The sequence below is a fragment of the Hyperolius riggenbachi genome, chromosome 5, assembly GCF_040937935.1.
Source record: "Hyperolius riggenbachi isolate aHypRig1 chromosome 5, aHypRig1.pri, whole genome shotgun sequence".
In the NCBI taxonomy this organism is placed as follows: Eukaryota; Metazoa; Chordata; class Amphibia; order Anura; family Hyperoliidae; genus Hyperolius; species Hyperolius riggenbachi.
Genome location: NC_090650.1, coordinates 15602672 through 15629531, shown reverse-complemented (window position 1 = coordinate 15629531; position 26860 = coordinate 15602672). Strand labels below are relative to the sequence as shown.

Sequence of the window (26860 nt, the reverse complement as noted above, 5' to 3'; positions counted from 1 at the left end):
CTTGTTTTGCAGCATCTCTTACATGGAGCCTCCCGTGTTGCTCATGTGCTCTTCCTCATGTTTTGCAGCATCTCATATGTGGAGCCTCTAGTGCTGCTCATGTGCTGTTCCTCTTGTTTTGCAGCATCTCATGTGTGGAGCCTCTAGTGTTGCTCATGTGCTGTTCCTCATGTTTTGCAGCATCTCATATGTGGAGCCTCTAGTGCTGCTCATGTGCTGTTCCTCTTGTTTTGCAGCATCTCATTAGGGGAGCCTCCCATGTTGCTCATGTGCTGTTCCCCTTGTTTTGCAGCATCTCTTACATGGAGCCTCCCGTGTTGCTCATGTGCTCTTCCTCATGTTTTGCAGCATCTCATATGTGGAGCCTCTAGTGTTGCTCATGTGCTGTTCCTCATGTTTTGCAGCATCTCTTATGTGGAGCCTCTAGTGTTACTTATGTGCTGTTCCTCTTTTGCAGCATCTCATGTGTGGAGCGTCTAGTGTTGCTTATATGCTGTTCCTCTGTTTTGCAGCATCTCATGTGTGGAGCCTCTAGTGTTACTTATGTGCTGTTCCTCTGTTTTGCAGCATCTCATGTGTGGAGCCTCTAGTGTTACTTATGTGCTGTTCCTCTATTTTTCAGCATCTCATGTGTGGAGCCTCTAGTGTTACTCGTGCCGTTCCTCTTGTTTTGCAGCATCTCATGTGTGGGGCCTCTAGTGTTGCTCATGTGCTGTTCCTCTTGTTTTGCAGCATCTCTTATGTGGGGTCTCTAGTGTTACTTATGTGCTGTTCCTCTGTTTTGCAGCATCTCATGTAGGGAGCCTCTAGTGTTGCTCATGTGCTGTTCCTCTTGTTTTGCAGTGTCACAATGCAATATCAGCCTGAAAAAGCAGAGGAACCGGAGCATCTTCAGCTCACTCTTCTGCTGCTTCCGCAGCTACAGCGTCGAGCCGCCGGCCGCCAACAACAACACCAGTCCACTCCCTCCGCCGGTGGAAGAAAATGGCGGCATTCAGAAGGTAAGCGCTGGATTAGCCTTTTCATAACCGTTGTAGCTAGAAAAATATGATTTAAGAGATCTTATTGTCACCTGTACAAGCCCAGGAGAGGCTTAAATTTGGGCCAACTTTTTAATTTTGATAAAAGAGGATGTGTAAAAAGAAAAACATTTCTTGGGGGTTTCTCACCTGGGGAGGGGGAATCCTCTGTCCCTTGCTTCTAGTGCAAGGGATATAAATATTTACTTAACACGATCCAGCGCAGTAGCAGCTTTCCGATCGGGATCAGACAGAAATGGCAGAGCCTGATTGGGTCCCCTCTACTGTGCAGGAAATTCGCACGTGGCAGTAGAGCGGCTCTGATCGGGCTCAGCTATTTCTGCTTGAGCCCGATCGGAAAGCTGCATTGGAGTTGGAGAAGGTATATATTGCAGGCTGTGTTTTTGGGGGAGCCAGCGCTGGAACCGAGGGACAGAAGAGGACGGGGGAAGCCTCAGTAGGATCCAGAGTCTTCCCCCTCCCGAGGTAAATACCCTGGGGGAGGGGGGTGTTACAGCCCCTCTTTAATTTATTAGTTAAAGGAAATCTGAGACCTCGAACATTAAAGATTTGATTCTCACCTGGGGCTTCCTCCCGCCCTATAAGCTCATCTGAGTCCTATGCCGTCCTACCGCGGCCTGCCGTTCAACCACGATCAGCCCAGGTAACTAGCTCAGTCACGTCCGGGTCTACTCCACATACACAGAAGTCCCAGACTGGACCCAACTGAGCCGTTACTGGGGCTGATCCCGGGGGACTCAGACGAGCTTATGGGGCAGGAGGAAGCCCCGGGTAAGTATCAAACCTTTAATGTACGAGGTCTCTGCTACACTTTAAAGAGAGCCCTAAAGTAAAAAAAATTGGCATTAATAGTAAACCACGCCCACACTATTTGGCCAATCTCAATGCTTTGTGGTGTTAGAGAATGCTGTGGTTGGACAGCTGTTCGCTATGAAGTTTCCTGCTGGGTCCCCTAAACTAGACTATCGTCCAAAAATGAGATCCTCCAGAGGCTTTCCTTCTGGAGACCACCGCTGCTGCCTGGGACTCCCATCGTGATCACAGCCGCGCCTCTCTTCATGCACAAACGTAGCCATACTGCTTCTGCGCGAAACCCCTGAACGTGCGCAGTAGCACGAAGCCGCTTGTGTGCTGCGCAGGCACGGCCATATTCACATGCATGTGCGCAGTAGCATGCAGCCGCTCATAAACTGCCATATTTGTGCAGGAGCAGCACGTCCGCACTCGTGCATATAGAGGAGAGAGGCCGTGTGACTTTTTTGGCAAGCTCCTGTCTGGTATGTTCGGGAGGTCCTTGCATAGCAGTGGTAGGGGCCAGGAAGAGCTCCGTGAAGCTGCCCCCCCCCCCCACCCACCCCCTACAATCGGAACAAATAAACATTCCTTCATGTTTGGTTAGTGCTCAGCTTGTGCCCATTTGTTCTGCAAAAATTAAGATTCGTGCTGCTTTCATTTTGAAGATAATAGCGCTTACTATTTACAAAACAATACCATCACCCAGCCCCCATACAACTACTTACAGACATGCAATGGTATGGGTGGGTAGTGCTGTGTATGTGCTCATTTGTGCTGCAAAAATCATCTTTCTATCTTTTATAGCTCTTGAGATATTCATGTTTTTATAAAGGTCAAAAGTTCACTCAGCCCACCTACAACATTGCAAAGGCTGAGTGAACTTTTTTTATCAATCATTTTTTTTTATTGAAATAAGAAAAGACAATTACAGTAGCGAATTATATAAAACATAGGTACTATTAGAATAGCAAGCAGGATGAATACAGTTATCTTCCCAATGAACGCAAGTTATACAGGGGAAAGGTTCTCAAGCCATAGTGACATAGTTCACCCTGTAGATCCAATAGGCTCGCTAATCCATGTATAATGACGAACATAAAATAGCATGTATAATATGGCAGGACTTCCATATTATGCTGGGAATACACGGTTCGTTTTTGCCTTCGTTTAAATCTTCGATTCGTTCGGTAAACGAATCGAGTGTTGAAAACGTATGTGAAAATAGTCATAATCTCATTATAGTTTCGATTAATAGACCCCAAAAACGAACGACTAGTGATCGAACATGTTTGATATTATCTCTCTTTATCCATCTAATCGAGCCATTGGTAGGCTTGATGGCTGTTCAGATCGATTATATATTCGTTTATGCTAGTCCGTCCCTGTAAAAAGGGATTTTCGTTTCGTTTCGTTTCTTTGCAGCCTTCGATCATTGGAAAAACGAAACCATCAGAATCGGAAAAAAAAACGAAACCGTGGGTGGTGATATTAACCGTATGACTGATTATTTCGGGATCGAAAAGGACAAAAGGCACAATCGAAACGAAGGTTTAAACGAAGGCAAAAACGAACCGTGTATTCCCAGCATTAGGAAGAGTGAACTTTTGACCTTTATAAAAACGTGAATATCTCAAAAACTATAAAAGATAGAAAGATTACTTTTATAGCACAAATGAGCACATGCACAGCACTACCCACCCATACCATGTCTGTAGTTTGTTTTATAGGGGCTGGGTGATGGTATTGTTTTGGAAATAAGTGCTGCAATTTTCAAAATGAAAGCAGCACAAATGGGCACAAATGTAGCACTAACCAAGCATGATGGAATTTTTATTTTGTGCCGATTGTAGGGGGGACAGCTTTACGTTACCGTTAGGAAGACGTGGGAAGCATCTGAAGGACTTGATTCACAAAGCAGTGCTAAGTATTAGAACGCTTGTGAAAAAGTTAGTTTAGGCGTGATAAATGGCACTCGTGCCCAAAGTCCCACGCGCAAAACTTTGCACACGCACATCGTGGTGCGTGCTAAACGTCGCATCGCGGTGCAACGAAAACGGCTCCCCCGATTCGCCTATAAGGTCGCATGAGGTGCGACCTTAACGTCGCATGGTGCGATGTTAAAGTCGCACCCCATGCGACCTTATAGGCGGGACTTTGCACGCAGTGTGATTTTAAAAAATGGTGCTAACCTACTTAGCACCCTGGTTAACACGCCCAAAGTCTTTAGGCGTGCCAAGTAGGTTAGCACCGCTTTGTGAATTGAGGCCGGAGGATCCCAACACTTCCCTCTTCTTAGGCAAGTATCTATTGTTTCTCTTTAGGTTGGGGACGAGTGCACTTTAATGATCTGTGTCCTTCAGGAGTTGATGGCATTTGCAGAGCAAGGAAGCTTAGAGGCTGTCGGTTATTCCATCTGGCGCTCACGTGGTCGGCGAGTTCTCGATGGCGTTGGGAAGCTGAAGCAGAGGAGCGTGGGTGTATTTTGGGAACAGAGATCTAGGCTTCCTTGGAAAGCCTCATTCAGGGTGTAATCTGTCATCGGGCTGGCCTTGTGTGTTGTATTCCGGCAGCTGCAGTCGCTGTCACATGCTGTCATGCGCTGCTGAGGCGGCTGTCGTTCTGCTGCTTACAGTCCACGGGACGCTGCGGCTTTCCCAGTCCCAAGCGCTGTACACGGCGGGGGCGCGGCTGGTGTCACGTGAGGGGCTCTCTGCACGCTGGGCCCGACACCGCTGTCAGCGGCGCCATAACACATTGACATTTCTGCACTGCTGTCTGAAAGAGGCCCTGTAGTGACATATAGTAGAATACAGTAAAATTATTAAGGATTCCCACTTTTATGTTAAAGGGGAACTACAGCCTAAACAAACACACTGTCATTAAGTTACATTAGTTATGTTAATTAAAATAGGAAATATAATCTCTTACCCACTCTGTTTTAAAAGAACAGGCAAATGTTTGATTTCATGAGGGCAGCCATCTTTTTTGAGACACAGTTCCAACTGTCCTGTGTCCTGATCACCCCTCCCAGCTGCACGCACTAGGCTTCATATCTCAAATTCAAAATTTTTACAAAATAATTTTGCACAAAAACATCAGAAATCCCATCATGCTTTGCACAGCATCAGGGGAAAAATGCCCGGGCAGTTTTCTTTTGTGCAGCTAAAAATGATGATTTGGTAAGAAAAACAAAGTTCTGATGCTGTGAAACTGTTAAAGAAACACCAAGCCTTTTCAGTTCTGCTGAGTAGATTTTTAGTCCGGAGGTTCACTTTAGCACTAGTGTACATCTCTGGTACACTTTAATTTATACTTGCATGGGGCTTCCTCCAGCCACATAAGTACTGTGGCTTCTCTCACCATCCTCTTCAGCCCCTCCCTTCTGGCGCTATGACTCCCGGTAATCCGGTCAGTCACCGCCAGTCAAGGGCTTCTGTGCGCCTCGCCACGCTCCCATCCTCTGGAGCATTCTGCGCAGTACGCTCCTGGGGACAGGAGCACGGCGAGAGGTGCACGTGTGGCCGACCCGCACATGCGCAGAAGCCCGGGACTGCCTGGATTACCGGAAGTCATATCGGCCTAACGGAGGGGCTGAGGAGGACAGCGAAGGGAGGCCACGGTGCTCATGGGGCTTGAGGAAGCCCCAGGTAAGTATAAATGAATAAAAATTAAAAAAAAGAAATTTTATTCTTTGTTCTTTTCACTGACGCATTCGCATCATTTAGTAGTGGAAACCGACCCTTGGGGCCTGTTTCCACTACATGCAGATTCTGGATGCAGAAAACTGCGATTTTTATGATGCAGATTTTCCCATAGACAATCATTGGAATCAGTTTTTCTGCAGCCATTCTGCATCCAATCTGCGTGTTGGAAACAGACCCTTGGTCCATCTCTTCATGAGGGATTCTCAGGGATTTATTTATTTTCAAAAGCACTTAGTGAATGGCAGCTGCTCCATCCAACTGCCAAAAAACTGTGTAGCAACCAGTGAAGCTGGCCAGCATCATTGTTTAAATCCTTTTTAGGGAATATGTTTATAAAGAATAAAATCCTGAAATGAGAATCCCCCATGAAGAGATGGACTTGTCCAAAACCTGTCGCTTCTGTCAGATTTCTACTACCTACTGTAAGTGACAGCAACATAGGAGAAATGTAATGTATGGCTCATTTTACTCTGGGGGAAAAAACGCACTTCTTATTTGTTTGCACATATTCTACATTTTTAAATTTATCGCCATAGTGCCCCTTTAATTTCTCTCCCAGCATGCATCTGAGTGCAGCTTACTGTAGGCATAACCATGTGACCACAGCTCAGGGAAAGGGAAGCCTTTTGTCCAGTTAACTTGAAAACAAAAATAACCTTTGCAACTTTGTATTTGTAGGAGTGCAGAGAATTTATTTTTAAAGAAAATATATGCAATTAAAGGAAAAGAAAACCCTAAGGGCATGTTTCCACTAGAGCGAATCCGCATGCGTTGTCTGCATGCGGATTCGCATAACCAATACAAGTGGATGAGACTGTTTCCACTTGTCAGTTTTTTGGTGCGTTTTTCTGTGCAGGATTTTTCTGCACGGTAGGGCCTGCAGAATTCGCCTGCGTGTGGAATGCAGGCGATTCACAGGCAATGTATTTAATAGGGGAAATCGCACATGCGTTTTTGCCGCGATTTCGCGTGCGAATTCGCACTAAAACTAATGTACATTGAGCCAGGCAGTAACATGGTTAAAATCGCTGATAGCCTGCCTATGCGAAATCGCGGCAAAAATCGCATGCGGAATCTCATCCGCATGCGATTTTGTCAGCGGTGGAATCCCAGCGATTCGCACCGCACTAGTGGAAACGGGCCCTAAAAAATAGCACCACTCAGGACAATTATAGAAAGTATCAAAATCTATACATCTTTATTATATCAAAAAATATGTTTGTGATTTCAAACAATGCACTTCACAAAGTATTCATGGTTTAAAAACAATTAAAAATTGGGAAACAGACCCATACAATTCTCTGCCTGAAATACAGTATTGCAACCATGCATGATATAGAATATCCAAAGCCTCCTATAAATATCTAGAAATTGTAGAGTGCTCAAAGGGCTCAGTGCACGAGCCCTAATCGGAATGAACCCGGGTTCAGTATTGAATTGTGAATGTGTAAGATAAGACAATCTCAATATATCATCTGTGCTAATCAAAAAATCAAAAATGTTTCCCAATTTTTAATTGTGCTATTTTTTTAGGGGTTTCTTTTCCTTTAATTGTATATACTGTGCTCAAACCCCAGCACACTGCAGGTATATGTGGGAGTAGCGGACACACTTTTTGAAAAGAAAATATATGCGATAACTGTTTTTGTAATGCAAATGAGTATGTAGTGCACTTTGGATACAGCTGTAAAATAATCTGTATTTATCCCACTAGTCCATGCAATGAGCATCTTGTAGTTGGGGGGTGAGGATGGACATGACCGCATCCCCCTTGTGTCGTCTTGAGTCTCCTCTCATCTCTCTCAGTAGAGCTCTCCTGTAGTAATCTCTCTGCCTTTCTTCTCTCATAGGGCGATCACATGCAAGTCATTACCATTCCCAGTGTATGTATTTTTATTTTACCCCCTGTTTACTTTCTGCTACTTTTGTTTTTGCTTTTTTATGTTTGCCGTTTTCTCATCCTCCAATAACATCCATATTAAAATCCTGATACTGTATCTCACTAATACTAACGAGAGTTTGGATGTTTGTTACTCGATCACGCAGCAATGGCTGAACGGATTTGAATGAAATTTGGCACACACATAGTACATTATCTGGAATAAAGTATAGGATACTTTTTATTCGATTTTTGCGAGCCTTTTCCATCAATAGCGAAAAATGTCAAATGAGCGTGCTCATGGGAAATGACTGATTCAAATATGAACATTTTAAGGAGACACTGTGAAGCGAAAAAAAATATGATATAACGATTGGTATCTGTGGTACAGCTAAGAAATAAAACATTAGGAGCAGAGACATAAGTCTAATGTTTCCAGTACAGGAAGAGTTAAGGAACTCCAGTTGTTATCTATGCAAAAGAGCTCATCTGAGCTCCACGACTTTCAAAGTCACAGAGAGATCTGTCTTCTGAAGCTTATTATCTCAAGTGTCTGGCACTGTATTGGTTTTTTTTTTCCTGCAGAGGACGGGTCAAAAGTTCACTGGCCTGCTCTGTAAAATCATTTAGAATGCTGAGTAATGTGTAAACTGCAAATATTAGAGAACGATGCAATGTTATAAAAGACACTATATAACTGAAAATAAAAATGAGACTATTTTCTTTGCTACTAATGTTCTAGCAATTATCTGTACCACACAACCAATTCATTATATCATTTTTTTTTTCGCTTCAGTGTCTCTTTAAAGAGAACCAGAGACGAAGCACCCTCATGTATTTTATTACATGTATCAGTGGGAACATGACAGTAAACACCTACCCTGCTTTTAGTTTTATTCTTCTCATTCTAATCTATCTGTTATCAACTATGATAAGAATCCACCGACTGATTCAGTCTAGGTTTGACCTGGAATCATTATAGCTGAGTCACTCTTCTGTGGAGTCTTTTCAAGCCCAAGCCTGCCCACTCCTGGCTCAGATTTCCTACTCAGAGCTGTTGACATGGGAGGGGCTGCTGCTGCCGAGAGAGAAGCTCTGAAACAGACAGGTGTATCTGTGTGCAGTGTGCAGCCTGTCCTTATCTACTGTATGCAGTTTCGTTTCTATGAGAGACACTTCCTACAGGCAGCCACACAGCATGCCAGAATAATAAAGTTGAAAGCACACAGATGAAAGGCTGTAGCAGCCCTGCTTGTCCATAGTCTCATAGAGGCTAGACAGCACATCCAGAACAGTTTATAACCTGGAAGCAGAAGGGATATGAGCCGGCGGCCATATTGGATGGAGCAATAATGGATAAAAAACACTCAAAAAGGCACACCAGGGTGGCGAAATTATCAGGTAGAGCATTTATTCTTTACAAGCTATCGACCGATAAGTTTATTTTGTGTGAATCGTTCATCTCTGGTTCCCTTTAAGCATAATGGTAACCTAATCTCATGGTGAGTTTGAACATATATTCGCTATAACTTGCGATTTTGAAGAGCAAACTCGGAATTGTAGAAATTCAGAATTTGTTCGGGATTTCGTCGGATTGGGAATTGGGAAATTTCTAGCATCCCTATTAGCGATCGATCGATCACCCGCTCCACTTGATTTCCACCGCATTTCCGTACAAATCCGTCTGAAAAATGGATCTGTAGGGTTAGTCGCTGAGATGCACAGAGTTCTGAGTTGATGCAGGATTATGCAAATATTTGCAGCTTGAAAATGGACCAATCGTGCTCCTCCTTTTGCGGGATTTGAGAAGTCCATGTTGCATAAAAATTTGCATAATCTAGCATTGGTTTGGAATAGTTTGCTCGTCGTCGACCATCCCCCGCTGATCAGTGCGGTACGAAGCTATTTGGCAGATATCGCTCTGCTGGGGCGACTGGTAGAATTTATCACCTTTCCTGGTCAACACTTGATAATTAAGCTCAACGAAGCTCCGACTTTTTAATTATTTTTTTGTTGTTGTTTTTGTTCAGTCCCGTGTGTTTATGGAATCAAGTATTTAATAGCTTTTTTTGGACTACATAACATTCGCTTCACCCAGGACAACTGAAGCCAGATGGATATGGAGGCTGCTATATTTTCTTTTAACCACTTCAGCCTTCAGTGTCGTTTCACCTTATGTTGAGGGTTAAGGTGCGTACACACATGCGACTATAGTCGTTTGTAACGATCGTTCCCCGATCTTTACCAACGACGATCGTTACAAAAAACGAACCATCGACTATTAAAGAGAATCTGTATTGTTAAAATCGCACAAAAGTAAACATACCAGTGTGCTAGGGGACATCTCCTATTCCCCTCTGTCACAATTTCGCCGCTCCCCGCCGCATTAAAAGTAGTCAAAAACAGTTTTAAAAAGTTTGTTTATAAACAAACAAAATGGCCACCAAAACAGGAAGTAGATTGATGTGTCCACACAATATGTCCACACATAGAAAATACATCCATACACAAGCAGGCTGTATACAGCTTTCCTTTTGAATCTCAAAAGATCATTTGTGTGTTTACCTTCTGTCCCCTTCTTCTCTCATGCACTGAACATTACAGGCTTCCTGCAGACAGCTCTGCCTGTGTTTGTAATTCCTCAGTATGTGTCAGCCAGCTACTTTCACAGCCTAACAGAGGAAGATTTTTATCCAGCTTTCTTCTATCACTGATAAGATAGCAGAGAAGCTGCTGGCTTATGTAAATAAAACACACACTGGAGTGTGCATAGAGGAACAGACCAGCACAGAAGAGTTGGCAGCCTTCCAGACACAGGCCGACAAGTCTGACAGGGGAAAGATACATTGATTTATTACAGAGACCGTGATAGTACAAAGTGCTGCAGTGAGCCAGAACAGATTAGAATAGGTTTAGGAACTTGTAGGATGGTAGAAAAAACGTTGTAATTTTTGTTACAGAGTCACTTTAAGGCAAACGATGAACGAGCCAAATCGCTACAAAAGAAAGTTCTGTCTCGGCGGATTTTAACCAACGACGATCGTTTGCAAAAGTAGTACATCGTTGGAAACGGTCGTTCGTACTAGGCTTGACATGCGCATTTCACAATTTCTCCGTGAAACTTCTCATTTTTATGCGCAGGTGCAATAGTTGCTTTACGTGATGTAACGTTCGTTCTAACGATGAGATCGTTACACACATTTTAAAACTACCTTTACTTAGGTCGTTCTTTCATCAATTAAATGTTCGTTCGTCGTTCTCAACGAACGATCGTTGTCGCATGTGTGTACGTAGCACTAGAAATCACTAAGGAATCAACAATGCTACTGGTTAAATGTAACGGCTGCTGGAAGCATGGAATTATTTATCCTTTTAACCCTTTGCTATTTAATTCCCTAATTTTGCTCGCAGCAGAACGTGAAGAGATCAGCTGTGTGATTCCGGAGTCTCCTATTGGCTGTTCAGTGTCCGGCAGATCGGCTGCTCTGTGAGAGGTATGACAGGTCCTCACTAACGTTATCGCTTCTCTCCTTTCCTTCCAGCCACCAGCTAAATACCTCCTTCCAGAGCTGAAAGTGTGTGATTACGGGAAGAAGTGTGTGGTGATTGACCTGGATGAAACCTTGGTGCACAGTTCTTTTAAGGTACCCTTCTCTCATGCTGCCTCAGGCCTGGTCTAGACTCTTCTACAATCGTTGTTGTTGTTGAGGCTGCCATCTTAATTTCCTGCTGTATTGTGGATAATTTGGCTTCAGTAGTGTCTGCATTACACCAGGAACAAGTCTAATCTTCTCATCCCTACACACTTTGGGCTTGATTCACTAAAGGTGGCTACACATCAGAAGATTATGGGCAGATTCAACCAAGAGACAAATTTATCTCTAATAGAATCTGATAAGAGCTAAATAAAGTCTGCCCCGCCGCACCCCCCAAAATGTATAAATGTATGTAGTATGTAGTGCATTTATACATTACCTGTCCTGTAGCAGCTTCCGCACGGTGTCCATCCATCTCACCAGGTAACAACCGCATACACGCTAGCGGCGCATAGCGTCTGACGTCAGCTGCTATGTGCCGCCAGGGCATGTATGCGGAATTCGGCGAGATGGACAGAAACCGCGTGGAGGCTGACACCAGACAGGTAACATATAAATGCACACACTACATACATTTATACATTGCGGTGGGGGCTTCGTCTTCTCGTCGCTCGTTCGCAAATTGGCCGCCGTACTGCCGCATACCCAATCAACCAACTTCGGCCCGACATCTTGCAACATGCGCGATCAACCGTGCGGCCAATTTCTGTCCCAATTGGTCGCTTTGTCAGTCGGACATGCACTTGGCAGCACCAGTTTTCATCCAATTTGATTATAATAATTGGATGGCCGATTGGTTGGTCGGCTGAGGTATGGCCACCTTAAGACAAATAGCACGCCTTATTAAAGTTGACATGCCTTATCAGAGTAGCATAGCGAGCACTACGAACCCGCAGGGGCTCAGGGCAGGACGAATGCCATTGCCAATTAGCAGACATAAGTTCGTAGCACTCGCTATGCTACTCTGATAAGGGGTGTTAACTTTGATAAGGCGTGCTATTTGTCTTAGTGAATCAAGCCCTTTCATTGCATAGGAAGAGAAGGACTGAGTCAGCACTGCTGGAAAGCTTGTTTATTGTGCAAACATCACTGTGGCAATTCCAATACATTGCAAGTAAAAAACCGTGAGGCGCATTCAATTGCAAGTGGTGAAGATGGGAGGTGGGTGCAGGGAGCTGACAGCTCGACAGTCGTTTCACGATGTGCGCTTCTACGGAGGCTAGGGACTTAGCCATAGCATTTTCTTAGCGTTTACAAACCATGGGCTCACTGCAGAATACTTCTCAATCACTGTACGAAAGTGATTTTACTACCCAGAGCACCAAAAAAAAACACAGATTGCGATTTATGGTACAAGCCGTGGGCCGACTCAGTAATTGTTGTAGCGAAGACACAGAGGCACAAATCATGATAAAACGATATTAAAATGAATAAAAACAGGGGAAGTGGTGCTTACCTCCCCATAGATGATTCAATACAAAGTTAGCAACAATCTTAAATCACGTTCTCCAAAAATGCAATGCGACTCGTTTTGCGGGACTCGGACCACTTCATCAGTGGAGCGTGGCAGCGCGCTTGCTGAGAACTACGAAAAGCTGCTCCTGTTCTGTTGCCTGATGAGGTGGACTAGGTCTGGCGAAATGGGAGGTTAACAATTCCCTTGTCTTTATTATTTTTAATATTGTTTTATCTTGATTGCCCCCTCTGTGTCTTCACTACAACACGTCAAAGTCATTTACCATGCATTTTAAGGGCTGGTGGACACAGATGTTTTGCTGAAATGTTAAAAGCAATGTTTTTAGGGAGCTACTGCCCTCCCATGCAAGTGAATGGGAGCGTTTAGTAGGAGCTTTTGCAAGGTTACATGAAAGCCTGGCAGTAGATTCCGGCGTCTCGTCTCAAAAGCAACATGCAGCTTCTAGAAGGCGTTTGCTTTTGCTGGCGTTGTGTTTAAATGCCAGCGAAAGCCACTGAAAGCCAATTAAAGCCAGCAAAAGCCCAAATCCCAGGACTTCCCTATACCTGCAAAAGCCCAGAAAAGGCAACACTCTCCTGAAAGCCATTAAAAGCTTTAGCTGAACACCAGCATTCTTGAAGAAAAAAAACACAGCGTTTGAACAAGGCACTGAGCAGAAAACAGTGAACCAGCCCTTTCCCTGAGGCGCATGTTCATCTACATATGTGTACACGTGTATTTTACAGTTTTTTATCACTCCAGCTATTGTCGTATATGTGTGACCGGAGACAGTTTGATGATCTCTCGGGGTTTTGCTTTGCCGCTGTCTATGCCTGGAGGATGACACTAGGCTGATTCCAAGCATCTCAGTGATTTATGGCTTTTGTTCAGTAGTGACACCATGATAATTGCAATCGCTGATGGCACTGTTACTTAACTCCATGCACGTTCTTCTTTCCTTCCAGCCAATTAACAATGCCGACTTTATCGTCCCTGTCGAGATTGATGGAACAGTACATCAGGTAAGCAAGCACATCCTCTGCTTCTAGGATAAAACCATTTACAAAGCATGACATGAACGTTTTCCAATTCTGAAGGCTCAGCAGTTGTAAAGTCATTATTAGAAATGCAGCTGGATAGCGCACTGGTAAGACTGCTGCCTTTGATGTGGGATTTGAACCTTTGACCAGGGTTCGAATCCTAGCTCAAACCAGTACGTAAAGCAGTAGGATGTATCAAAATGATGTAGAATGCAATGTAACCAAGCAGGGCTGTGGAGTCGGCACAAAAATCGTCCACCTCTGACATGATACCTCATCCGACTCCAGGTACCAAAAATTGATCCTACTCCTCCACAGCCCTGGTAACCAGATGTGGAGCACATCGGCTATAGGCAGTTAAACCCCCCACCACCACTGTCAGAACTTTAAAGGCTCCATTTCATTTGCAATGCAGAATCCAAACTGCAGAGTTCTAGTACTGTGTACAAGTTGAGTTGCTTAGAATTTTACCTGCATGGAGGACCAAAGAGGGGCCCGGGATCATATCTCATCTAATAACAGCCCTGATCCCAGCATGCACCTGACTTGGTAGCTTCCTGTAGGCCTAGTCATGTGACCACAGGTCAGGGAAAATTAAATAAGACTTTGAACTAGAGGCATGCATCGGGTTAGGTACCTGTGGGTTACCCGAAATGCGGGTCGGGTTGGGGTACCCATTTAGCAGGGCTGCAGATGCGGGGCTGAAAAATTATGACCCGCGCAGGCCTCTACTTTGAACACCGTTTTACATTGCTAGACTTTATGCTACTGGGAGGTACAGTGTTGTCATTCCAATTTCTAGGTATGTAGATGTTAAGCCTCTGGCACAAGCGCAGTGACTGACGCCTGATGACGTTGTCCAGTCTGGCCTGACTCTTGCATGATGTTGCTCTCTTCCTGTCTTGTTTTTTTCCTGCCAAGCTGAAGAACAGAAGTTCCTGGACGTGGAAAGCAGAATGAGGCCGGAACCTGGTTCAAGTAATCCAGGATAGGCTGTTCACACTCTGCCTGGCCTACCCTCGGTTACTTGCATTGGGAGTCGGCTGTGCGTTCTTCCTGTAAAGTCGGGGAATGGATCCTGCCCTGCTCCGCAAACAGAAAGCTTACAAGCCTCCAATAGCCACCATTCATGCCTTGTGTTCTCTTACAGGTCGGGCTGGTTGGCAGTCTGCAGTATAACTATGGGCGTTACTAGAAGTTTTTGTTTGTTTCTGAAAGAGTTTATCCACTAAGACCTGAGCTTTAATGGATGTCATATAGCTAAAGTGTTACTCCGCTTTCTGCAGGCGTTGTGCAACAGCCTAGTTTCTCAACACATGGCTCTCTGTACTTCAGTTGTGTTGACAGGGTACTTAAATGTTTTGCAGATAATTTATTTACGTTACTTCTAGAGGCTAAAACACAGGAAATAAACAAGGAATATGCATTAAAGAGGAACTCCAGTGAAAACAATGTAATAAAAAAGTGCTTCATTTTTACAAAAGTGATGTAGTCAGTGTTTGCCCATTGTAAAATATTTCCTCTCCCTGATTTACATTCTGACGTTAAGGGCCCTTTCACACCAGAGGGATTTTTCGGCGTTTTAACGCCACGGCCGAAGTTGGCGTTTTGCTAGGTAAAAGAAAGTCCATAGACTTTCATTTTACCTTTCACATCTAACTCGGCGTTTTGGAGCGTTGCGTTTCAACGCTCCCAGGAGCTTTTTCAGGGCTGTTTACAGCCGAAGTTGACTGTTGGCGTTTCAATGATAGTCAATGGAAAACGCCAACTTCAGCGTTTTCAAAGCCTTTTCAAAGCGTTTTACAGCTATCTTGTTCACTTATTTTTATAGAAGAAAAAAAAAAGGACGTTTTCATATGGGCTGTAAAACTCTTTCAAAAGGCTTTGAAAACGCTATGTATTGGCGTTAAGCAAAAGGCTGACTTTCAGCCTTTTCTACCGCAGCATCTAGTGTGAAAGAGCCCTCACAATGCTACATTTTTACTGCTGGCAGGTGATGTCAGTGGGAGGAGATGCTGCTTGCTTTTTTGGCAGTTGGAAACCGCTGTAAACAGTAAAACAGCTGTTATTTCCCACAATGCAATGAGGTTCACAGACAGGAAACTGCTAGAACCATCGACTTCACAGTTGGGAGGGGTTTCACCACAATATCAGCCATGCAGAGCCCCGTGATGGTCCGTTTGTGAGAAGCAAAAGATTTCTCATGTAAAAGGGAATATCAGGTACTGATTGGGAAGAAGTTCAATTCTTTGTCATGGTTTCTCTTTAATAGCTTTTAATGAGACTCTGAAGTGAGAATAAATCTCGCTTCAGAGCTCGTAGCTAGCAGGGGCATGTGTGCCCCTGCTACACGCCGCTATCGCGCCGCTAAACGGGGGTCCCTTCACCCCCAAACCCTCCACTGCAACACTTGGTCGCTCCTGGAGGCAGGGCTAACGGCTGCAGCCCTGCCTCCAGTCGCGTCTATCAGCGGCGCATCGCCACCTCTCCCCTGCCCCTCTCAGTGAAGGAAGACTGAGAGGGGCGGGGAGAGGCGGAGATACGCACTGACAGACGCGCTTGGGGCAGGGCTGCGGCGGTTAGCCCTGCCCCAACCAGGAAGCGCTCCCCGGCTGTACGGAGGAGATTTGGGGGATCAGGGACCCCCGTTAAGCCGCGGGATAGCGGCGGTTTAGCAGGGGCACACATGCCCCTGCTATCTATGAGGTCTGAAGCGAGATTTATTCTCGCTTCAGACTCTCTTTAAAGGAATGTTATAGCTACATTCAAGAAAAAAAAAAGTGTGTTTTAAGAAAACAATACAGTAGAACCCCTTTATAGTAAGCTCCAAGGGACCGGGAAAAGTAGTTTGTTATATCAGAAGTTTACTATATCAGGATTGGTCATACGTTGTATATTTATACAGACGCATTTGCTGGGACCCAAGAATTAAGTTTATTATATCCAGAGGTTTACTATTTCAGAGCTTACTATAATGCGATTCTACTGTATTAGAATGGTCGGATTTGATCATTTGTGTGCGATCAGTAAATATGGAGCTGATAAGTGAACAAAGTATTAAAGGAGTACTGTAGGGGTAAAAAAAAAAAAAAAAAAAAAAAAAGAGTTGAACTTACACGGGGCTTCTAACGTTCATCCGTAGACATCCTGTGCCCGCGCAGCCACTCACCGATGCTCCGGTCCCTGCTGCCGGTTCACTTTTGGAATTTCCGACTTTAAAGTCAGAAAACCACTGTGCCTGCATGGCTGCGTCAACGCTCCCGCTGACATCACCGGGAGCGAGGACTCAGTCGGGGATCAGGCCCTGATTCCGTAGGGCGACATCGCTGGGTCGGGCTTCACACATGCGTGTCAGGGTGGGGGTGTGGTATGCAGCAAACAGACTGTACTGTGCCTGCGCAGTATGCTCCCGGTGGCATCAGCAGAAGTGAGGACGTGGCCCCGCAGGCGCAGTGGTTTTCCGACTTTAAAGTGACCTGGCGGCAGGGACTGGAGCATCGGCGAGTGGCTGCACGGGCACAGGACGTTTGCGGGTGAACGTTAGAAGCCCCAGGTAAGTTCAACTCTGTTTTTTTTTTTTTTTTCCCCCTACCCCCTACAGTACTCCTTTAAGGTGTAGTCAGGGCCGGTTTTAGACTTTTTGTTTCCTGAGGCAAACTTGTAAGGATGTTTATTGGTCAGGGGAGGAGTCTCATAGAGGAGACGGTCGCCGACTCACTCACAAGGTAACAAGCAGGGAAGGAGGGTACGGGCTTGTTGCCGCTGTCCCGCCTCTGTCGCCTGATGCACTCCATTCACCTGGGGTCATGGGCGGACCACCCCTGGCTGTAGTGTTTTTGACTACTCGGGAACAGGTCATAAAAGGAACCTTTATTTCAATAATAATAATTAAAAAGTAAAAAATACTAATGATCAATACGTTAATAATTGTACATCTCTTATAATGAAAAGCTGTAGTAATGGATTCAGTTGTGAAGAGGGGAAGGATGACTTCAGGAAAAAACATTTTTTTTAATTTGCTGCTTTTTTGACAACTTATTTGTTGTTTTGGCTGTGTGTTTTTGTAATTGCTATGGCGGAATAATAATCCACAATAATTCTACTTTTAATCCAATGTAAATGTTTCATTGATCTTTTTTTCGTGATTGCGTCAAAATTGAACATACGTGTGTGGTACGTTGGTTCCAGAAGTTTGTGGTGTTGTTTTTTTTTTTTTTTTTTTTTTTTTTTTTTTATCAAAATGATTGAATTGGAAGAAAAAAGTGAAATGTGTGGGGCCACCTTTAAGGACCTCTGTCGCAAAAATATTAAAATTTTAAATAAATGAAAACTTATACAAATGAGAAGTACTTTTCTTCCAGAGTAAAATGAGCCATAAATCACTTTTCTCCTATGTTGCTGTCACTTACAATAAGTAGTAGAAATCTGACAGAAGCGACAGGTTTTGGACTAGCCTATCTTGTTGTGGGGGGTTCTCAGGGTTTTCTTTCTTTTCAAAAGCACTTAGTGAATGGCAGTTGCTCCGTCCAACTGCCAAAAAAGTGTTCAGCGACCAGGGAGGCTGGCCAGCATCTTTGTATAAATCTTTTTCAGGGAGTGTCTTTTTATAAAGAAAAAAAGCCATGCTGAGAATCCCCTGTGGAGAGATGGACTAACCCAAAACCTGTCAGTAATGTCAGATTTCTACTACCTACTGTAAATGACAGCAACATAGGAGAGAAGTAATTTATGGCTCATTTTACTCTGGGAGAAATGTACTTCTTATTTGTGTGTTTTTAAATTTTAAGATTTTCGCGACCGCTCTCCTTTAAGTCTCTAATACTTCAACCAGGGCTAAAGTTTTGCCTAACCCTTCCTTCTGTCAGTTATCTTGGATGTGATTCACTTCTCTCCCGTTCAGAAACCTATATGACGCTTCTCGCCTTATTATCGCGGTCCTGACGCGGTTGTCTTCTCTCCCGCCTGCAGGTGTACGTGTTGAAGAGACCGCACGTCGATGAGTTCCTTCAGAAGATGGGCGACTTGTTTGAATGCGTGTTGTTCACGGCCAGCCTAGCGAAGGTGAGCGGACCGCGCCGGGCCTGACCGCACCTCTCTCTGTGTCTCTGTGTTTTTCATTTTACGCTGTTCTTGTCTAACGCTGTCATGTTGTATTTCTTTCTTGAGGACGAGGGCTGGATTTTTTTCACAAATTGTCTTACGTTTCTTCCTTTTCTTCCTCACTTCTTCTTTTCTTTTGTTTTTGTTTTTCTTTGTTTTTGTCTACTAGTGTGTCTGTGCTTTCTGCTAGTTTGTTGGGTAAGTGTTGCCATGGTAACAGTTATACGACATATGGGCTATGCTCATACTGTAGTCTCCATGCACAGCTCATGTAAGCCTGTATGTAGAGTTTCCCGGTTACCATGGTTTAATGGCAGCCATTATACGATGTGTTTTTGTTTTCCTTTTCTCTGCAGTCCTCAGCGGTTTCCGTTTTTGTCTTCCTGCCATGTTTTTGAGGGTCTGGCTCTGATTTGTTGAGCCAGCAGGGAAGGAATGGAGCATGCTGGGAACTGACGAAGAGTACCTACTGCTTAGATACGATTGGCAGCTGTTTTGTGGGCTGAGGCGTGTTATCGAGGACTAGGCCTCTTCCAGTAAAAAGGTTTCCTTTCCATGTGGAGGAAGTCCATTTCTATGGTTAATTCTCAACGCTAAAAATGTTATGAGCTCTCTTAGTGATGTTGTGCAGTACCCGTCTCATCTGTCTTTAGATTTTAGAACTGGGCCTGGAGATTTGTTCATACTCAATTAAAACACTATTTTTTTCAATTCCAGTTTTGCAACAATCTGTAGGACAGCTTGAATGTGTATGTTTTTCCCCGATTACTAGAAAAAACACCTGAATAAATCTCCTTTCATAAAGCAGTGTATACACTGATACATTCAAATGATGCTGTTCTAGGGGAGAGGAGGGCTCACCTTCATCTGAGTTTCCACTGGCAGTCAGTCAGAGAAGGAGGGAAAGGGGTGGAGCAATTCCACAACAAAGCTGTCTGTTGATTTCTCTGACAGGCCGAGTTTCCAATAATGGTGCAGAGGAATGTGATAAAACCTTAAAGCGGACCCAAACCAAACATTTTTTTAATTCAAAATATTTAGTTGCACCACTCTGACACATATAAAGATAAATAAACACTCCTTAAAGCCTATGAGCATTTCAGTGCATTATTTTCCCCCTTCTCTTTCCATAACTAGGGTTATACAGGTGGCAGCCATTACTTCTAAGCTTTGTAGGAGGTTTTAGATCATGGGTGTGTTTGTCATCAGCTACCCTCCCTCACAGGGGCGTCGTCTATGTGAAATCTCACACAAGCTGAGATCACCTTCCCTGTGACATCATCAGTAGCAGCCTGTGTTTTGTTTTTTATCTCCTCCACCAGTCTGCTGGATTCTGTCCCGGCAATATGAAAGGAAGGGAGGGGTTCCTCCAATAAATGTAAAATATTTTATATTTGTCATCCTGCAGCTGTAAAAGGCTGCTATTATTAGAAGTTAGAAAATAGATTTTATTTCTGAATACTTGTATTTTTAATTTGGATCCACTTTAAGGTCCAATGATAGTAATTAGAATTTTCTATAATTACAATTTTACAAAAATAACCGCTTTAATATGGGATACCAAATGCTGGAATTGGCAGGATTTGTTTTAGTAGCAAACCTGAAGTTCTTCTATTCTGCTTTTGTTGTTAAATAAGCAGTGCCTTTAGGCCAGATCTATACAGTATAAGGCTTATGTAAATATTTTGTTTTTCAAATCGTAAATTGAGTTTATTTTATATGCAGAGACCGCTACAGCCTTGCTGGCAGCAAATTGCCTATCAGGCGTGCCAGGTTGCTGATCATGCCAGAGTAGGACCAATAGATGCTAATAGCCCCTGAGTTTAGGCTACACTAAGGTTCATTCCTTCTCCTCTCTGGATGCAGCTGCTGGGCGGGACAACTTGCTGTAACCATGTAACGCCCAAAGTAGGACGAACTATAGATCCTGTACTACATTTACCAGCATTCCTGAATTAGAGTAGAAACTAGGTGTCTTTATGGGGAGGAGGGACTTGTAGTTTACAGGAAGTAGGTGGAAAGCAGTTATAGGACCTCAGTCTGCTAACAGGAAAATACTTTGGCACTAGAGGACTTAAGCCTGTATGGATAGGTGCACCGCTACACAGTGGCAGTTTTTGAATTTACAAACTTCATTCCAAATTTAATATAATTTATGTTAATAAACCCGATTGCTGCAGGAGATTGTATGGTTCCGTTTTGGACTTAGTCGGATATTTATGATTCTGGAGATTTTACAAACTCTGTTTATGTGCAAGTCTTCATGGGGTTAATAAGGTGAGTATTGGCCCAGCCCACAAAATGGCTGCCCGCTTGGTAGATAAGAGGCGGTACGCTTTAGCTGACTCTTAGCAATACAGTCTGATGGTATTGTCGCATGCTAAAGCAGTGGCCTAGTACGCACACCAGGTAGAGCTGCTGGCTTTAGCATCGTTTTAGTTGCTTGTATCCAATAAAGTTTTAACTCCTTTGTATTCCTGCGGCTGTGCAAACACCAAATGGGAGGAGGCGGGCACAACTAAAACTCCTCCTACCACTTCCAAGGGACAGGTGTTCTGACCTCAGACATGAGTGTAATCATTCAGTGTAGTGTTAAAGCTCCTCTCCGACCTCAAGTATTAGGCCTCTTTGCCCGTGTAATCCTCACCCTGATATTACGTTCAGAAATTTGTCAGGTGGTAACATATTTAGTCCAGTCAGGTGATCTCTTTTACTGACAGTTCTGAAGCCAGTACTAAATGTACCTGGTCTCCCAAAATGCTCTGGGAGGATAACGCATAGCTAAATAGCCTAGGCTAAACATCACTGAGCGGACAGAGCTACATACCAATATACAACACCAACACTGTAGATATAGGAAGTGTTTCTTATTCTGAAAACAGGATAATTAATGTAAAATTGGGCATCCTGAAAAATGTACTGTATTCTACTACATGTCACTACAGGTCCTCTTAAATGTAACAGCTGTACAGTGTCACCTTCTTCCTCACACATAAAAGGATGAGAGCAAGTAAATACTGTAGGAAAAAAATCATACATCTACATGTGGGTAATATCATGGAAAGAGGAGGTTTCTGTTTTTTCTACATTAAGTACAATGAGTGAGAACCTGTCTATGGCGTGACCGACCAAAATGTGGGCTAAATCCTGATGAGAAACAGTGGGGGGCCGGGGGCAGCCCAGAAAGAATGGGAGCGATTACAGATCTGCACAAATACACAATCAGAGCTGGTCTATAAAATGCTAATGATTATTTGGATGCTACGCAAAATGGACACTGCAGAAATTTGTACACAGGAAATAAGATCGGTTAAATTACCAATATTCTACTATTGGGCAGTAGCAATTCTGATAGTAAAATATCAGTAAATGTATCTGATTAATACAGTAGAATCCCTTTATAGCAAACTCGAAGGGACCAGGAAAAGTAGTTTACTAGGCCAGAATTGGTCATACATTGTATATTTATACACACACATTTTCTGGGACCTGCGGACTGAGTTCACGTTATCCAGAGGTTTACTATATCAGAGTTTACTAGAACGAGATTCTAATGTATTGCTAAACCTAACCCCATTCTCGCACAGAGCCCTCACTCTACCAATGTTTAACCCTAACTGACCACAGCCACCCCTCCTCACCAGTGATCCCTGACCACCACCCCATCCTCCTCCCAGTGCCTAACCCCTAACTGAACCCCCACTAATCCCGAACCCTAACCGACCACATCCCTCCCCACCACCGATGCCTAACCCTAACTGAACCCCCACTTATGCCTAACGCTAACCGACCACACCCCTTTTTCCCACCACCGATCCCTAACCATCACCCCCCCTCCTCTTTCCGATTCCTAACCCTAAGGGCCTGTTTCCACTACACGCAGATTGGATGCAGAATGGATGCAGAAAAACTGACTCCAATGAATGCCTATGGGAAAATCTGCATCAAAAAAACTGCGTTTAGAGGAAACAGGCCCATAGACATTCATTGGAGTCAGTTTTTCTGCATCCAATCTGCGTGTAGTGGAAACGGGCCCTAACTGAATCCCCACTGATGCCTAAATGAACACACCCCCTCTCCCCACCACCGATCCCTAACCACCACTCCCTCCTCCTCCCAATGCCTAACCCTAACTGAACTTCCCCTAATCCCTAACCGACCACCACCACCACCGATCCCTAACCACTACTCCCTCCTCCTCCCAATGCCTAACCCTAACTGAACTTCCACTTATCCCTAACCGTCCACCACCACCGATCCCTAACCACCACACCCTCCTCCTCCCAATGCCTAACACTAACTGAATCCCCACTAATCCCTAACTGACCACCACCACCACCGATCCCTAACCACCACACCCTCCTCCTCCCAATGCCTAACACTAACTGAATCCCCACTAATCCCTAACTGACCACCACCACCGATCCCTAACCACCACTCCCTCCTCCCAATGCCTAACCCTAACTGAATCCCCACTAATCCCAAACCCTAACAGACTACACCCCTCCCTGACCACCGATGCCTAACTCTAACTGAACCCCACTGATGCCCAACAACCCCCCCCCCCCTCCTTCAACTCCTGATGCCTAACCCTAATTAGACCCCCACTGATCCCTAACTTAACTCCACCCCACACCACCAATCCCTACCTGCCTTAAGGAGTCTGCGAGACTCTCCTCCTTTCTAGAGGACTCCTGCAGGATCGAGTCATGAACCCTCCTGGGCCACATACATGTGTACGAGGCTAGTCCAGGCAGTAGTACTAGATGCGGGCTAGGCAGTATGTAAGGAACTACACGTAATAAACAGGAAGCCGCTATGTGATTACCCACATGTGAAATGTCTAAAACAATGCAGCAAATAACCCACATGTGAAATACAGAGTACAGTATTGTGCTGCTCGTAAAGATATCCGGACACTCGCCATGTAAGTGTACGCAGTATCCCGGCATGAGTACCGCCAGAACTTCTGTGAAGTTAAGTCAGCCAAACAAAGCTGATCCCGCCCCATTTTGTGACCTCATGACAACAGTGGTGTCGAGGGGCAGAGCATGCCCTGGAGGATGGGGTAGTGGAGCCAAAGGATGGGTACGGCCATATGAGGGGTATGGCCATATGAGGGGTATGAGCCACACAGGACTCTGCATCTTACATGTGGGTTGGCTTATTTGCCGCATTCTTCCAGTTAGTTTGTGGATTTCCAGCCTCCAGTAAGAATGACGTGACCTGATGCTGAACATAGTCCTGCTATCATTAAACCTCTCTTATTACCCTTCTGTTTAAAGTATGCCGACCCCGTGGCGGACCTGCTGGATAGCTGGGGAGTGTTCAAGGCACGGCTGTTCCGGGAGTCCTGCGTGTTCCACAGAGGAAATTACGTGAAGGACCTGAGCCGCCTGGGAAGAGAGCTGAGCAAAGTCATCATCGTGGACAACTCGCCGGCCTCCTACATCTTCCACCCCGAGAACGCGGTACGTACGCCTACCGGGGATGGAGGTGTTACACTTGGGTGCTTGGACCAAAAAATACACAAATCAAGCAATCCCCACCTGATAATAGGAACTCTACTGTATTATTATTCACTTCTGGTTATTCCTACATGCATATTACGGACTTTTCATCAATGCATTGCCACTCCTCATTGTCGCGTCTTGCCTTTTCAGGTCCCGGTGCAATCCTGGTTTGACGACATGTCGGATACAGAACTTCTTGACTTGATTCCCTTTTTCGAAGGGCTAAGCAAAGAAGAGAACGTTTACAACATGCTGCATAAACTTTGCAACAGGTAGCCCCTGACAGTGCGCCCCCTAGTGGTCGGCTGCCTCTCACAGCAGCTCAAGACTAGACTTGTCTGTCTGTCGGGCCCACGCGTATTTTTTTGCTTCTCCACATTTGCTACAAACACGAAAGACCCCGCCGCCGCAGAAGAGGATACTTTGATACAAGTCGCCACCCTCTTCCTCTTCTCTCCGCGGAGGCCGTTCAGCCGTCTCCGGTGTCCCCTCCTCCACTCCGCTCGATTCTGGAGTCCGATATTTGCAGCGAAACAAACTTTTGTTTATTTGTAGGAATAAATATTAAATATCATGCAGAAGGGTCGCCGAACAAGGGACACGGGATTACAACAAAACGAAATATTTTTAAAATAAACGCTTTTCACTAATTTTGGTAACAAATTATTAAGGACTTTTCAGGCTTTTATAAAAAGGAAACAAAAAACACCAAATGAAATGATTCTACAAAGGATGTAAAAAAAAAAAAAAAAAAAAAAAAAAAAAAAGCAACCTACGCTTGATGCTAGCAAACATATCGTTAATATCCCTTCCGCCCCCCCCCCCCTTTCCCGGACCCCCAAGTCTTGTTTTTTCCCTACACTATGCAGACTTCTTCTCCCCTTTGGCTTCGTGCAGTTGACCTGCGTTTCGCGGCCAGTTACCCCTCTTTTTTTCCCTACTGAATAAAGTGCCTTTACAAGTGTTTGATTTTAAGAGGAAAAAAAAAACATTTTCTACTCTTGTCAAGAATTTACATATCTGTTCTCTTTATACCGTCTAACAAGGAAAGCAGACACGAGTGTATGAAGTACCGCCACGCCGCTACTAAACCTGGACGTCTCACGGCGTGCCACTGCCGCATGTCGCCAACACCATATTGTTTTACGATCCACTTCTCCTGGGTTTCATATTTGCAGTTTTTGGGAGGGCCGCTGAGCCCATCTGTAGTAGTTTTTGTTGTGTATTTTTTTTTTCTTTGCTCTACAGTTTGGACATGGCCATTGTAAAATTTTAATTGCGAATTATTTTATTTTTTTGTGTGTTTATTATTAGTTTTTTCTTTCCCAAATGTCAACATTATAAAACACAAAATACACTTTTTTTTGGTCTCTGAATCAATAACTCTAATTTGACATCCAGTCTTGCTGTCCACGTGGGTAAGGCAAGAAACTTTGTATTGTTTACTGCATTTAAAGCGGACCTGAACTCTGAACTGCCTCTCTGCTCTAACATATAAGCAACAGCATAATATACTTTAAAGAAAAACCTTTCTTTGTTACAGCTGATACAAATCATGCAGTGTGTCTACTTCCTTCTTTCAAGGAAGCAGACATGGGGTTAAAGGGAACCTGAGGTGAGAGTGATATGGAGGCTGCCATAGTTATTTCCTTGTAAACAATGCCAGTTGCCTGGCAGTTCTGTTGATCTTCTGGCATAAGTAGTGTCTGAGTCAAAACCCTGGAACAAGTATATGGCTAATCCAGTAAAACCTGCATAGGCATCGTTCACATCTGCTGCGCTGAAAAACGTGTGAAAGCGCGTGGTAAAAACCGCATGCGCTTGTGCGCGCTTCTGTGTGTTTCTGTGCGTTGTGCTGCGCTTCTTTAAAGCACGTTTTGCTTGTTGTACCAGCAGCAGTTGTCAATAAAACTTTGTTTTTGTATGTAAATGTATTTCTTTCTCCAATTAGGGGTAAAAAACGCATGCGCTTCTATGCGCTTGTACGCGCTTCTATGCGCTAAAAAAGCGGACCCATTCACTTGCATTGCTGTGCGCTTTCCAGCTCAACGCACAGAAATGCATGCAACACTACGTTTCTGTAACGCTGCTCAGCGCAGCGCATAGATGTGAACCAGCTACATTTAGTTACATGGGAAAATAAATACCTTGCTGATCGCACAGGGCAGTGCGCTGTAAAAAGCGCACAGAAACGGCCCTGATGTGAACGAGGCCTTAGTCAGAGCACCTGATCTTCATATGTTCAGTGTCTATGGCTAAAAGTAGCAGAGGCAAAGGATCAGCAGGACAGCCAGGTGACTGGTATTGTTTAAAAGGAAAAAAATATGGCGAACTCTGTATTCCGCTCATCTTGGCTTCCCTTTAACATCCTTTGTTTACGAAGTAGCTGCTCTGCCAAGGCAGCCAGCTGACACAGCTGAGTGACCAAATTACATTTGTGATGGGTCACAGATGAAGGGGAATTAGGCTAAACTTTCTAAAAACATACAGGGTGCATTTCTCTGTTTTCCTTCTGTCCTGCAAGAGTTCAGGTCTGCTTTAAACCACAGTTTGTTTTATTCCTCTATGATTTGAAAGAACTAATGGTGCACTACAAAAATAATGGGAATGGAGCTCTGGTACAAATTTTGTGGTATATTTGCACTGAATGTACTGTATGTAATAATAATAATACATACAGCATACCTAAAGTATCGCAAACAAATTGCAAAATTATAAATGTACATGTCTCCTAGAG

At 44.3% G+C, this 26860-nt stretch overlaps 1 protein-coding gene across 2 annotated transcripts in view; it reads left to right on the top strand.

The window, feature by feature from the left end:
* Positions 1 to 25485, top strand: part of CTDSPL (CTD small phosphatase like) — a 121123-nt gene extending 95638 nt beyond the window's left edge. Inside the window, exons 2-8 of one of the 2 annotated variants that reach the window (XM_068235115.1) lie at positions 844 to 1001; positions 7390 to 7422; positions 10961 to 11062; positions 13436 to 13492; positions 18479 to 18571; positions 23896 to 24081; positions 24274 to 25485. In XM_068235115.1, the coding sequence (XP_068091216.1) occupies positions 844 to 1001; positions 7390 to 7422; positions 10961 to 11062; positions 13436 to 13492; positions 18479 to 18571; positions 23896 to 24081; positions 24274 to 24399 (755 nt within the window). In that variant the 3' untranslated portion in view covers positions 24400 to 25485. The remainder of the gene's footprint in view (positions 1 to 843; positions 1002 to 7389; positions 7423 to 10960; positions 11063 to 13435; positions 13493 to 18478; positions 18572 to 23895; positions 24082 to 24273) is intronic. The other variant, XM_068235117.1, reaches the window with a different exon arrangement.
* Positions 25486 to 26860: the final 1375 nt, after the last annotated feature.